Source organism: Lycorma delicatula, chromosome 2, assembly GCF_047948215.1.
Source record: "Lycorma delicatula isolate Av1 chromosome 2, ASM4794821v1, whole genome shotgun sequence".
NCBI classification, from domain to species: Eukaryota; Metazoa; Arthropoda; class Insecta; order Hemiptera; family Fulgoridae; genus Lycorma; species Lycorma delicatula.
Genome location: NC_134456.1, coordinates 205,686,685 through 205,703,079, shown reverse-complemented (window position 1 = coordinate 205,703,079; position 16,395 = coordinate 205,686,685). Strand labels below are relative to the sequence as shown.

The following is a 16,395-nucleotide window of genomic DNA, read 5'->3' as shown; positions in this document are numbered from 1 at the left end:
AACAAGAAAATGTAAATATGACAGATAAGTGAAAAATAGTGAGTTAAATAAATATTATGATAGGAGAAGATAAAATATCTGTATGATACACAAGCAGCTTTTTCTTATTTAAACAATAAAATTACAAAATTCAAATAAAACAGTTAAGGTATCAAAATCAGATGGCAAAAGTTAACAATAGCTTTGGTGCAAATAAAATGTCTCAAATACAAATTCAGAAATTATAAAGAAATTTTGAGTTCTGCACTAAAACTGTTATAATTTTGTGTCACAATAGTTTTATATATGCCTGTATTTTCACTTCTTATGTGTTAATATGAATATAGCAATCACCTTTTCGATTTATTAATTTTGCATTTTGTTATAACAAATAAGGAAGTTGAAACACAAGATATCTGAGTACTGCTTAGACTAAGGTTTTTTAATGAGTTTCCTTCAAGACAAATACTTTCCTTTGTTATCTGCATAGTAGAACACATGAATTTTTCTTAAGTGATCTAAATCATATAATTATATTTCTATTTAAGAAAAAAAGAACAACTTGAAAACATGATACATATATAATAGTTTATTATTTTGTAGTAATGGAACAAATAGCAGTTTTATCACATTTGAATATCTACTTCAAATATTAAGTAGAGCTCGAATATTTATTACAAGGGACGATCAGAAAGTAAGTTACACCCCCCTATGAAATACACACATATTTAGAAGACAATTTTTTTTTATTGAACAAAAACTACATATTTTTATATATTTTTCAACATAATCACCAAGTTTTTCTAAACACTTTCATACCTTGTGACACGTTTTTCAATTTCACTCTCATAAAAATTTTGTCCAAGTTCCTTCAACCATTTAAGGACCACTTCCTTAAGTTCATCATCATTAGCGAAACGCTCCGCTCCCAGGTCTCGCTTGAGAGGACCAAACAGGTGGTATAGTCGCAGGGTGCTAGGTCAGAGCTGTAAGGTGGATGAGACCACACTTCAAAAAAAAGACTTCAGAATCAAAAAAGACTGTCAGTATAACCTTTCGAGCATGTGGGCATGTTTTCACTTTTTTTTTGGCTGTGTCAAATTTTTATTTCTCCAATCATGTGATACTTCTTTAATCTCAGGAATGTAATGAAGCACCCACCTCTCATCCCCTGTGATGATTTGTTTCAAAAACTGTAGACCAGTCCTGGAGTAACGTTGAAGAAAAGAAAGAGCAGATGCAAAATGTTGATGTTTGTGGTTGTTGGTCAACAGATGTGGCACCCATCGTGCACACATCTCACAGTAATCAACACATCATGCAAACACACTACCATAACTGATGTTAAGTTCACTTGCAATCTCTCTAATTTTAATGAGCCGGTTACTCAAGAACATTTCATATGTGTTCTGTGTTACCTGTCATGTTTGTAGTTGAAGGACGCCCAGCATGCAGTTTGTCACACATTTGTTCTTCCGTTTCTAAACATTTGGCACCATTTTGTGATTAACAGGCATGACATTGCATTCTCACCATATACTTCAACAATTTGGCAATGAATTTCACAACTGTAATTTTTTGCCCACAGAAGTCAAACTACTGAACGTACTTCTATGCTGGACAAAATCTCTAGAGGACACGCCATATTGATGATACTACACATGTACTGAATGTTGTACAGAATTGCTGCTGGGTGAGCATGAAGACAACAATGCAACCAGTGCTGCCACCACAAGGCATTAATATATCCCTTTCAGTTCAAGAACACGGCAAGGGTGTAACTTGCTTTTTGATCCACCTCTTGTATAAGTCAAATACTCAAATCATTAAGACTTAAGTGTTAAAACTTTTAATATGTATAAATATACATTTTTATTTTAAAAACAAATATTTATATCTATCACATACAGTTCAAATAAAAGGTAAAAACACTCACTTACCTGTAGCACTTTCAGAGTTTTCCTCCATCAGCAAACAAATTTTATAAGTTATAGACAATTATAAATTAAAATATATAGGTAAAATTTTAAGAAGTCATTAGTATGTATATACTAGTAAAATAATAGTATAATTTTATATATATATAATGTTTTAACTATGTTACTAGTATATACATCCTAATGACTTTTTAAAATTTTACCTATATATATATATATATATATATATATATATATATATGTAAAATTTTAATTATATATATATATCTAATGATTTCTGAAATGTGAACTATGAGGGTTATTTTTTTTTAAAGGTCCGTGATCGGTCACGAAATTAAAACCACAGTGAAAATAAAAAAAATTTTTATTTGTAACAACTACTTATGTAGTTACGCTATTTCTCTACATAGTCACCACTGCGATTTAGACATTTGTCATAGTGTGGTACCAACTTTCCAATACCCTCGTCATAGAACGGAGCCGCCTGTGTTTTCAGCCATGTTTCTACGCTGGTCTGCAGCTCGATGTTTGTGCCAAAATGTTGTCCTCCTAGCCAGCATTTCATGTGAGCAAAGAGGTGAAAATCAGATGGAGCCAAGTTCAGGCTGTATGGTGGGTGATCAGACACTTACCAATGAAAACACTGCAGTAGCTTCTTCATTACAGCTACAGTGTGCAGCCGAGCATTGTCATAGAGAAAGACAATGATGACAACATTCCTCTCCGCTTATTCTGAATTGCCCTTCGTAGACGTTGAAGAGTCACGCAGTATGAGTCTGCAGTGATGGTCATGCCACGTTCCATGAATTCCACCAAGAGAACTCCATTCCGGTCCCAGAACACAGTAGCCATACACTTTCTGTTGGAGAAGGTTCACTTGAACTTCTTTGGTTTACCGGGAGAATGAGAATGCATCCACTGTTTGGATTGTTCTTTTGTTTCTTCAGTTTTGAAATGGACCCATGTCTCGTCCCCTGTGACAATTTTGTTCAAAAAATCTTCTCCTTCATTGTGGTAGCACTGGAGAAACGTTAGGGAGGCGCCCATTCTCATTGTTTTGTGATGGTCAGACAGCATCTTGGGAACCCATCTCACACAGGTTGCGGTACTGAAGTCTCTCACTCACAATGGTGTAGAGCTGACCTTGAAATTTCAGGAAACGAATCACTCAATACAGAAATTGTGAACCGATGATTTTCACGAATTGCCTCATCCACTCGCTCAATGAGAACATCGGTTGACACTCGCTTCCTTCCCTGACCACCTGCATTATGAACATCTGTATGTCCTGCTTTAAAGTTCCTGCACCACTGTCGCACTTTGCTGTCAGTCATTGAAGTTTCACCGTACACATTACTTATTCGTCAATGAATTTCAGCTGCATTACCCCCCTCTGCCTGAAGAAATCGAATTACCGCACGCACTTCACACTTGGCAGGAAATGCTATTGTTGTAGACATGTTTACGTGCTAGCAGCATGTTCAGAACTAAACGAAGTGATGCAGTGTGATTGAAGGCAATACTAGAGACACTGTGCAACACATATGCGTAAAGGTTCATCCGATTTTTGTGCAGGTTTTTATTTCGCGACCGATTGGACCTTGAAAAAAATAACCCTCGTATATTTTTAACTAAATATTTTAATTTAAAACTATCTATAATCTATAAAATTTATCTGCTGATGAAGGAGAAAAACTCCGAAAATGCTAAATATAGGTGATTGTTCTTACCTTTTATTTTAACTGTATCTAGTGGATTTAAATATTTGTTTTTAAAATAATTTATTTGATAAAGTAGTACACAATGTTTGAAAAAATAGTATTTTATTTATATATTCAAATTTCATATTAATATATTATTTTGTTAAAATAGTACAATTTATTTTCAGACTATTGATAAACAGCAGAAAAACGTTTAAAACAAGAAATGTTACAAAAATATAAAGGATAAAAAAGAAAAAAAAAGAAAAAGCCATTTATAAAAATTTTTCAATTATTATTTAAATATCATTTTTAGAATAATTTTAATGTAATTATTTCAAGCTATTAAAAAAAATAAATACTGTTTGTATTACAAATGTATCTTATTTATTAAAAATAATCTATTTAAGAAATAAACATATTAATTAGGATCAAGTATACTTTTTACTTGCCTCAAAAGCTGAGAAGGTTTTCTAAATAAACCATAGATAGTTACTTAATTAGATAATTTAAAGATTAATTTTTAACCAGTTATACTTAAGGTTATTTTAGAGTATTTTTAAATAGTGGAAAAATAACACTTTATAATTATTCTAGTAATTCTTCCTGCTTTCAAAAATGTTTTGGATGCTTTGGGAGGTGACATATATTTCTGTGTAATATTTACCACACTGAAGCATTCTACATTTCATTTGAGAGACTCAGATATTAAAATGTTAGCATCAGGATTAAATTTAAGATCCTAATCTTGAATATTTGTTAGTATTCAAGTAAATTTTAAATTTCATCTATCACAAATTTTTTTGTGTAGGGATAATGAAATATTTTTATATATGTATTTTATAAAGGAAGAAAAAGGAAGAAGAATTGCTATGCTATTCAGTTGTCAGGAACTGAGTCTGATCAGTTGATTCAGAAGCCAGCATGCACTACCCAACTGGCCTAGTACAGTGGCAAACTGTAAACAAGCACATTTATTTAAAATGAAAAAAATTATTTAAACCTACCAGCAGCAGAAAACAAGTTCTGAAATATGGTAGATTTATAATCCAATTTAACATGATATTCTTCTCTCAATTTAGGATCAAGGAACAGTTTTGTATAAAACAGTTGATCATCAGAATTAGTTTTCAATGGCTCCTTTGAAGATGATATAAATTTATAAATATCTGCTGCATAACCAATAAAACCTAAAAAAAAAAAAATTATGTAACATAAAATAAGAAAAATATGAACAAAGAATAAAATTCATCAAAATAAAATACTATAAATAAGCTTAGCAGCCAAAATTATTAATAAATCTTTTCATACTTGCATATGAGGTGCTACCCAAAAGTTCGGGGAATTTGAATTTCTCTTGCAAACCATTGCTGTACGACCTACTGCCGCTAGATGTGGCTAACAGTATTCTTTGTGAATCAGTGTTCCAACAGCTGTGACGGTGAGAGGCTGCATTGTTGACTTTCGTGCGGTTGTGTAACGTTGTGTTTTACTGCTTCGGCGAAGTTCTAAATGGCAGATTTTAAAGAGCAAAGAACCTGCATCAAATTTTGCTTCATGCTTAAAAAAACTGGTGCAGAAACCCATTGCATGCTTGTGGAAGCATTTGGTGACAATGCTATTAGTAAAAGTAAAACTTTTTTGTGGTAAAAATGATTCAAAGATGGACAAATGACAGTCGATGATTATGTACGTTCAGGAAGACCATCAACAAGCGCAACACCGAAAAACATCGCGAAAGTGCGAGAGGCTATTGCTGCAGATCGTAGACAAACAATCCATGATGTTTGTGCAATTTTACAAATGTCATATGGGTCCGTGTAACACATCTTGTTGAACAATTTGAACATGAAACGCAATGCTGCAATATTCGTACAGAGACTGTTGAACAGCGACCAGAAACAAAATCGCGTAGCTGTCTGTAGTGAATTGAAAAATTTAGCAAGAGATGACCCTAACTTCATCTCCAACATCAAAATCGGTGATGAGACAAGGGTGTACAAGTATGACCCTGAAACTAAGCAGCAGTTGTCGCAATGGCAGTCGCCAAGTTCACCAAGGCCAAAAAAAGCATGCCAAGTTCGCAACAACGTGAAGTCCATGATGACTGTTTTTTTTTCGACATCAAAAGCATTATTCCTTTAGACATTAGGAATTTGTTCCTCTTGGTCAAACTGTCAATGGGATGTTCTATTGTGAAGTGTTTTGAAGTGGTTACATGAAAGCATTAGACGCAAACATTCAGATCTGTGGGGTAACAACAGCTGCATTCTGCACCATGACAATGCGCCTGCGCACACATCGCTAGCCGTTTGGAATTTCTTGGCTTCCAAAAAGACGGTAGTGATTCCCCACCCACTCTATTCGCCTGACCTTGCCCTGTGCGACTTTTTTCTCTTTGCAAAAATAATTTTCAATTCAAAGGCAGTCGTTTTAACACAATTGAGGAGATTCAGGAAGAAACACAGTATGTGCTTCGAACACTTACACCTGCAGACTTCCAGGGATGCATGGAATCATGGGAAAAACGCTGGGAGCACTGTATCAATGCCCACGGGGATTAATTTGAAGGAGACAGTGGAAATTATAAGTTATAGTAAGCTATTTTATTTTTATGGTAAAATTCCCCAAACTTTTGGGTAGCACCTCGTATATAACATAATTATTTAACATCATCTCATATCAATGTTAGGTATTACAATCAAACAAGTATAAGAAACCTGTCAGAAGACATAGTGACTCAAAAAAATGATATAGCCATTCTCAAGAATAACATGCATCCAATGTAAAAGGTACAGCTTATGAGGAAAATGGAAGAGTGAAACGTTTCCTATCTTTTATACCAGGACAAACATACTGCTATAGTTCAATAGTGCTAAGCTCAACAAAACCCTGTTGACATTCACTCTCTAACAACTGAACCTTCATGCTATTCATAAAAAAAACCTGGCTGCATAGTGTGCATTATTACTTTCAGGGAATGCAGTTCTGGAGAGTGTGTCATGTATTTTAAGTGTTTAGATGTATTAAATTCATAAAAGACTACACCACCTAGTGTAAAGAGACAAACTGATGAAACTCAATGTACTGTTCAGAGACATTACAAAATACAGTCTCTATTCAGCAGGAGAACTTAAAATGATATATCATGATATATCAAAATTGTCAATTCCAGTTAAAATTAAAAAGAACACTTGCTTACCAAGGAAAAGTATTTTGTTTCGTACTGTCAGTTTTTGTTATGATTGTAACTCATCTAAGGTAAAAGTGGCACTAATCTAAAGTGATTTTTCCAAAAGTAATGATGTTCACTATACAACTAGCCTCTGTGGTGAACAGGATGAGTATTGCTTACAAGGTTGTACAACACTGGAGTTTGCTTGTAGTGGACTTAGCATGCAATTCCATAAACAAGAGTACATTCAGATCAATTACCCTCAATTTTTCTAGTAGCAAACATACTGATGTCATTGGATTTGTTAATTTTGGGAATGGCTAAGCCATTTTTGAAGTAATTTCTTGTATATCAAGTCACCAACAATCATTAGCTGTGTACCTAACACACACAAATACAAAATGACTAATATTCAATAAAATTATTTCTTCCACCAAATTATATATTAGAATGAAATTACATAAGATAAACAATTATAACAGTTCTCCCAAGATGATGAATGCATCAATTACATCTGTTAACTCTTTAAATTAGATGCAATTTTAAACTGCAATAGAATTTACAGAGAATAACTTTTTTTAATGACCAGTAACTGCCAAAATATTCTACAAAACAGACTGAAACTTGGTAAGAGTTAAGATAGGGGTTCTATTTTAACGTATGCAAATCACACATTCTATAAAGATTTTTTGTCAAAGTTTCAGAGGCCAGAAATAACATATACAAAAAAGATTATAAAAATCATATTTCCTATGTTTTCCTTGAGAATGTAGAGGTTGCATTAATTGTTGGTTGAATAAGTTCTTTAGAAACAATGTACAAAGGAATAAGCTTGGCTTGGTACATACTTAATTTTTTAATGATATTTTTGTTCAAGAATTAGTGCAGTTAAGCATCATTCTTTCATCTGCCAGATTACAATAATAATAAATTCACAAAAACAATAAAAGTTAATTGAAGTTCAGCAATAAAATTATAACTGGATATATATATATATATAGAGTGTCCATGGAGATGTCCCAATTCATGTAAGTATTCATGATATATATATATATATATATATATTATTTTAAAAATCAAATAATATGGATATTAATTATATCCACCAGTTACAGTTTGAAAAAAGGTAAGAACATTTACCTAACTGTACTCACTTTCGGAGTATTACTCCATCATCAGCAGTAAAATGTTCAAATTACACACTTTAAAATAAAGTAAAATGAAGTTAAACATTTTTAAATGAATTTCATTAGAATGTATATATTTGTGTCACACTTAAAACCTCTTGTAACTACTATTTCCTTGTATTATATTCTTATATTATAACTACCATAATTAGAGTCATTATTTCTAGTAATGACTCATTATCCTACCACAGTTTTAACTTAAAAAACCTCTTTTATTACATTTTAGAATAAATTAAACTAAATTAAACCTCTTATATCTACCACGGTAAGATATAAGACTCATTAAATTTCCACAAGTATATATATATATATATATATACACTAATGAAATGAAATTCACTTAAAAACTTTTAGCTATATTTTAATCTATTATAACATGTGTAATTTGTAAATTTGTAGCTGTTTCATTTATGTGCTATGAGATTGTTCACAAATCAGTAGTTTACTCTTTATTATTTACAACTGTGATATCACTGTTTCAGTACACTGTGATTCAATATGCAGTACACACTAGAACAATGTCTGTTCATTGTGAAACAATACTAGATAACAGATTCAGTTAAAGTAATGGAAAGGTCATACCATATAGAATTTGATGTTAGGCCAGACAAGCAACATAATATTAATGGTAGTTCAGAAGTTGGAAACAACTGGTAATTTCCTCAAGTGAAACCAAAAAATGTCATCTATCTAAACTGTTACAGGGGGGGTTACTACAGATGTTCAAGGTGAGACTATTACAGTCATTTGCTAAATCATTAACATATCTGTTTCAGGAGAGTATTCTTGTACTTGATGTATCAATAAGTGAAAAGATCTAAGCTAAGACCTTATAGAATGACAGCTGCTCATGAATTGTTGGAACCAAATAAGGCTAAATGGATGCAATATTATCACTAGTTTCAGGTGACTGTTGTTGCAAATACTAATATATTATCTGTTACCTAGTTAAAAGATGAAGTCTGGTTTCTTTGTAAATTTCCAGAATACAAGCATTATGTTGTGGCATGCACAACATATGCATGCCATCCGTGAAGAGCCTATTTTCACATTGAAAGAGTCTAGTGTACAGTATCAGCAGAAAGGACAAGTCAACATTTTATTTTAAAGGACCAGTGAACTGCAGAGTACTGCTGCATTTTCATGGAATTCAATGAATAAAGAGATGAAATTGAACCATATCAAGGATATTTTACACTGGAAGAAGTCATATGCTGCCATACATCATAAGAGTTCAAATCTTTAATGACTACATCATCTCCAAACTTGTGGCCACCAAGATCACTTGATTTAACATTCAACACATGATTATTTCTCATAAATCTTCAAATATTTTTTATATAATTGAAATATATATCCAAAAAAAATACAATGAAATTGTAAACCACATGGTAAGTCTAGCAGATATCATTTATTCTGCTCAAAAAACAAAAATTTCTGTAATATAAATAAAACTGTTTTTAACAAAACGATAGTGAAATAAAAAAAAATACGACACTACATTTCCACTATCAATTTCTGTTATTAATTTAGAATATTGTTTAAAAAAAGTACATGTTAAATATATAAAAATGTTCTGAGAGGATCTGATGGTCTGGACTGGGTAGTGATTACAAAAGAAAAAAATAATAATAAAGCATATCAACACTATTCAAAATTTGTTAAATTTATAATTAAACCAGAAACTTGTGAGAACAAAAATCTGTTTAATGTTTTAAGTTAAAAAATATAATTTAGAAATGAATTCTTTCACACCAAACATTCACAACACAATCAATCTTCATCTCTGACCTTACTAAAAATCCTTTCTTTTTTTCACAATTATTACAGCAAATCGCACACTTCGGAAATAATCCAAATAATACATTAAAGTCTATACAATAAAACTAAAATTAAAACAAAAAATTTCTGAATACTTTCATAGAAGAACAATGTAGTAAACAACAGAGAAACGAAAAAAAAACAAGTGAAACTTTCGATTCCTCAACGATCAGCTGTTAATGAATGCTCTTTCATGACAAAAGAAAAAAACCAAAAACTGAACAGTAATAGACAATAGATATACAATAATAAATAATAAACTATGTATAAGCATTCCATATAATAAACAAAAAATAGAAAATTTTTTTACCAAACTCTCAGCCTGATTTGATTTATTAAACAACAAATAATCATAAGAATTGTATTATTTCTATAAATGTAATATGGATTACATATAAATGAAATCGAGCCAGTAAGACTGTTGTAACAAATTTTTCTATTTTTTGCTTAGTATATGGAATGCTTAACATTGTTTATTATCTATTATTGTATATCTATTGTCTATTACATATATTTAACATGGATTTTTTTAAAACAAAATTCTACATTAATAACAGATTTTGATAATAGAAATGTAGTGTCTTACCTTTTTTGATATCAGTATCATTTTAAAAAAAAACAGTTTTATTTATGTTACAGAAATATTTGTTTTTTGAGTGGAAGAGATGATATCTGTGAGACTCTTCCCGCACGGTTTACAATTTCAACATATTTGTTTTTGGATATCAATGCATTTTGTTAGATTATTCGTTTATTTTTTTTATGAATTACTGATTGTTATCTTATGGATTTATTATTTTAATTTATTGGCTTTTTAGAAAAACAGAAATACATTTTTTTTAACTTCACAGCCAATTTTTTCTGTTGATAGTTATATCATACACTTCATACCATATTTCTCTTTTTAATAAAACTAGTATAATGACCTCAACGAATCGAAGATCGTTGATGTAATATTGCACTTATTACGAGGGTTATTTTTTTTTCAAGGTCCAATCGGTCACAAAATTAAAACCACAGTGAAATTAAAAAAGTTTTTAATTGTAACAAGTACTTACATAGTTACGCTATTTCTCTACATAGTCGCCACTCTGATTTAGAGATTTGTCATAGCGTGGTACCAACTTTCCAATACCCTCGTCATAGAACGAAGCTGCCTGTGTTTTCAGCCATGTTTCTACGCTGGTCTGCAGCTCAATGTCTATGCCAAAATGTCCTCCTAGCCAGCGTTTCATGTGAGCAAAGAGGTGAAAATTGGATGGAGCCAAGTCTGGGCTGTATAGTGGGTGATCAAACACTTCCCAACAAAAACGCTGCAGCAGCTTCTTTGTCCGAGGTTGACACTCGCTTCCTTCCCTGACCACCTGCATCATGAACATCTGTACGTCCTGCTTTAAAGTTCCTGCTCCACTGTCGCACTTTGCTGTCAGTCATTGAAGTATCACCATACACATTACTTATTCATTGATGAATTTCAGCTGCATTACACCCCTCAGCCTGAAGAAATCAAATTACCGTATGCACTTCACACTTGGCGGGAGATGCTGTTGTTGTAGACATGTTTACTTGTTAGCTGTGTGTTCTGAACTAAACAAAGTGACGCGGTGTGATTAAAGGCCATACTAGTGATGCTATGCAACACATATGCGCAAAGGTTCATCCGATTTTTGCACGGGTTTTTATTTCGCGACCGATCGGACCTTGAAAAATAAATAACCCTCATACTTTGTAAGTGTAACCCTTGATTTTTATCATATCCGTGGGCACACTTTTTATATTATTAATAGCTGACCTGGCAATGCTTCACTATTGCTAGATTTAAGTATATATATATATATATATATAGATTAAATGAACAGAAATGAGAGTTTGATAAAACATTAAAAAACTGAACATTACGGAACACATCACAAATTTAACCTTTCCCTTTTTCCTTCTTTCCCCTTCCCAACTAGCCATCATCACCCCTTTCCCTCTTTCTTTTTTTCCCTTTGTCACAAAAATATTTCTTTTCATGTAACTAATTTAAATTCTGAATATGAGCCAATTCTGACCATAAATAACATTTTTCCAAATATCTCAACCCCAGCATCACCTACTCGGTCCATTTTTGCAAAAATATTTCTTTTCACGTTAATAAATATTCTGAATATGAGCCAAATCAAAGAATAAATTCAATTTTTCAAAATATCTCAACTCCAGCGCCACCTAGCAGGTACAAACTAATTTAGAAACCTTCGCAGGCATGCGCACAACTCACAAAAGTTTCATCACAATCAGATGAATGGTATAGGAATGCACACAGAACAAACAAACAAATATCATTTATATATATATATATATATATAAGATTAAATGAACTTTTTTTTATTTCTTCATCAATTAGTTTGAATAGTTCTAATTGTAGAATAAAAACTTTACCAATCAAATTTATTTCTGTTATTTATTCCTTTTTTAATAAAACTAGTATTACAATCTCTTATAAACTAATACTTTTATTTTTTTTTTTAAAGAAGTGATGGTAATTAAAAAAATTGTATCTTCAGTACTTTCATTTACATTAGTGCATTTACTATTAAAACAAATTGTAGTGTACTTTCTTTTAAATGTTATTATTTTAAGTACATTATCAAGTTTTTGTACACTATCTAGTATTATCAAATACTATCTAGCAGCATGGTTCGTAAAGGAACGTTAAGAAAATTTAAAAATGACATATTCGAGTGCCGCGGTTCATCAAATGGAAAAAAAACATTGTCTAACAAAATTAGATGTATTTTTTGAAAGTATTCTTTATTACAAATCTAATTGAACTGAAATAATTTTCATGCTTATTTTTTTATTTTTTCCCCAATTTTCATCTCACTTTTAGGTTAGGTTATGTTTAGAACTGTAAACATAGTTCGTTAACTTCGCCGTCCGTCCAGTTCTCCAGACTCTTACCGTCGAAGTTCTAACAAAATCTTCATGATAATTTTCAAATAGTTTTCTAAAATACTGATTCATACGAAATCCAATGAAATTTCAGGTTTGAAATAATAAGCAGCATACACAGTTTGAAGAAAATGATTATACTGTAGATCTAACATTAAAATCTAAATGGCATAATAATCAGCTTACCTCCTGAATTTAGATATTTATACTTTGATTCAGTAACTGGATAATCATCAGCTAATGTCCTATCAGGCCAACAATTTGATTCAGCTGAAAACACAATACCTGCATCCATTTGTTTAAATCTGAAGACTATATCTTCCACTTTGCCTGCTATTACAACATCATAACTGGAATAAAAAAAAAACATACTGCGTGATTATAACAAATCATTCATTTACTTCAATATCAAAGAATAAAATCACTTAAAATGTTCGATGGTGTCCCTAATTTTATTAAAATTACACAATAAAACAGGCTTACAAAAACCATTAGAAAATACTACTAAAAAGTAACAAATTTTTTCTATTTCTTTAAAAAATTTCTTGGCTTTAAATGGTCCCTCTTAATTCAATATTAAAAGCTGAAATTTAAGGAATAATTTCAAAAATGCAGATTATTATTACTTTCCTGGCTATAGTGATATATTCTAGTATATCACAGGAATGTTTGATAAAAAAAAAAAAATCTAAAAAAGTTGATCTTTTTTAAGTTTTGTACCTTAAGGAAACATTAAAAATAAATTTTTAACAAAAAATATTTAAAATTGTAAATAATCTCCAAAAGAGATTTTTTTACTCCAATACTCCCAAATTCAAAAAGATTATTTTTGATCGATGGACAATTTGTACATAGTATGTATGTTGGCCTCTATTTGATCTTATAGCTCTGAATCCCGTTGACCAAATTTTTACAAAACTTGGTAGGCAGTTACTACCAAGGTACCTTTCCACCAGAGGATACCTTGGATGGAAAGAATGCATTAAACATTTGCAAAAATTGGACAAAAGGGTGGGGGTATTGTGACTGAAATAAAATTTTAAATCTTTACTGGGACAGTTTAGCAAAACGTTTTTTTCTTACAAAAACTGAAGTTTTTATCAAGATCACAATTTACCAACAATTTTTATTTAATACATCAGTTTCCCAAAAATAACTTATATGTTTTTATTTTTTTAACTATAAAAAAATAAAAATTAAAATTGCTTCAGAGGAGTTAAAGGGAGTTTTTTTGTATCTACAATTTCTAAATCAATAGGCCTTCAAATCACTAATCAAATCTTTTGCCCATTCCATTCCAACGGTTTATGGTAACAAAGATTTTTTAAGGATTTCTTTTACATTCATCTTGAAAGTTGCCCATTGCATTTAAAATGTAAAAATCCTAATTTTTTGATAGCCCTTACTCTTTACTATTTCTTGAAAAAAAAATGGTGAAAAGTTTTCACCCACAATTAAATTAAGTTAAATTTTCGTGCAAAATTACAACTTTGTTTATTTAGAATTATGACTATCTATCTATCTTTGAATTTTTTAAATAATTTTAAATGGTGTTTTTTTACTCGCAATTTATCATCACCATTCAGGGATTAAAAAAATGATTCCACTTGAGCACAGGAGTCACAGAAAAATTTTTTTTTTTTGTAATTTCAAATTTATAATGCTTAAAACATATTCTGTTACAAAATAAATGTCACTAAAATAACTCTATAACTTTCCAACGCAAATCGACTATCCAGCACTCCCAATACCACAGGCATATTAAAGTTTTATTTACAGAAAAGTAATGCAATTCATTGTTGGCTTTTTTTAAATCTTAAGTAATTTTTTTTCTCTCATTTATTTTTTCTAAAATATTCCACTTTATTTTACCTATTCTTTTCTTTAGTCTTAATTTATTTAATCATTTAATTAATCTTTTTTATTTCATTTATTTAATCATTTAATTTAATTTATTTAATCTTAATTATTTATTTAAGATATAATGAAATGCGCAACAAAAATGTAACATGTATGATAAAAAATAAAAATCCTACGTGATAATTAAAAAATTTGATATGAACTGGTACCAAATGACTTTCTACACTTATTAAATTATACATACATAACTTTAAAAAAATGATAAGTACATAAAATTTTATTTCATTAATAACTTCTGATATATATATATATATATATATATATATATATATTTATTGTAAAACATTTTTTAGAATCACAGATTAATAACTATTAATAAATCAATATATTTAAATTTAAAAAAAAGGAGATGAAATCTGAATCAAACTGATGTGCCTTCACCTTGTAAGATACAAATATTTCATTAATTAAACTTTTATTTGGCTATAACCCTGGAACCAAAAATAAATTACCATTTATGATATATCATTGAAAAGTTCTCAGTGAGGGCTTGTTACTTCAGTTAAGAAAAAGTCCAAGATCCAAATTTTTTTGGATTTTGGGCTTTTTTGGAACTTTTGGTTCAGTTGATTGCAATCAAACGGGGAGGTGCACAACTACATGTTACAACAGTCCTAAATCCAAAATTTCAACATCCTACAGCTAATCATTTTTGAGTTATGCGAGATACATACGTACATACAGACATCACACTGAAACTAGTGAAAATGGATTCAGGGATGGTCAAAATGGATATTTCCATTGAAATCTGAACACCAAAATCTTTCACGAGCACAATACTTCTTTTAATTCGTACAAGAAAGTAAAAAATAAAATACAAAGATGAAATATATGTATGTTGATAAAAATAGGAAAGGAATGCAATGAAAGTTAATAAACTCCACTACATTATTATTATAATAACTGGATTACATTGCACTCCATTATTTGTTTGTGTCCCTGCAATTAAATAAGTTTTACTGTTTTCAAGAAATTGTAATCAAACACTTTACTTCAACTTTTTTGAAGAGACTCCAAAACAAACTGGTGAAGAGAAAAATTACTGGGTCAAATCCTGTAAAAAAAAACACTATGTTTTGCCACATAACCTATCTATGGTTAGTTAATTAAAAAGTGTAAATACAGGATGATTCAAAAAGGACTTCATTACTTTAAAAGCAAATAAAAATTTGTTTAAATAGCTTAAGATTCGGTAGAGGCCTCATTTCATACCAAAACACATAGTTTTGATTTACATAGTTCATTAGTACCAAATTCAACCACCAACCACCAGTGTTGTTAAAAATGGATATATTTATTGATGTATGTATGTGCTCGCTGTATGTTCTGGTTTCACAAATTACAGTCAGCAACTGCAGTTCAACATAATTTTCGTAGAGCATGGTAGGGAGCCTCCTAGTAGGCATAAAATTTATTCTTAGCACCAAACCTTCACTGAGACAGGTAGTTCTATTAACCATACACAATCACTAGGATGGTCATGTATCCCTGAAGCTGCTGTGGAACAACTCAGCAAAAGGTTTACACATAGTCTAAAGAAATCAACTTGACGTGCATCACATTAAACTGGCATTCCACAAACAACTGTTTGGTATGTATTACATAAATGACTGCACTTTAAGCCATACAAACTAACCATGGTTCAACACATTACAGATGCTCAGCTGCAGTTTTATGTGGAAATGATGGATAAAATTGCAAACAATGATATTTTTAAACAATGTAATTTTTAGTGACAAATC

At 30.7% G+C, this 16,395-nt stretch overlaps 1 protein-coding gene across 1 annotated transcript in view; it reads right to left on the bottom strand.

Annotated features, from left to right (window-relative positions):
* Plod (procollagen lysyl hydroxylase) overlaps nucleotides 1–16,395 on the bottom strand; it is a 147,005-nt gene that overhangs the window by 93,241 nt on the left and 37,369 nt on the right. The window contains exons 4-5 of the mRNA XM_075357076.1: nucleotides 12,920–13,083; nucleotides 4,624–4,806 (exon numbers count right to left, since the gene is read on the bottom strand). Of these exons, the coding sequence (XP_075213191.1) occupies nucleotides 4,624–4,806; nucleotides 12,920–13,083 (347 nt within the window). The remainder of the gene's footprint in view (nucleotides 1–4,623; nucleotides 4,807–12,919; nucleotides 13,084–16,395) is intronic.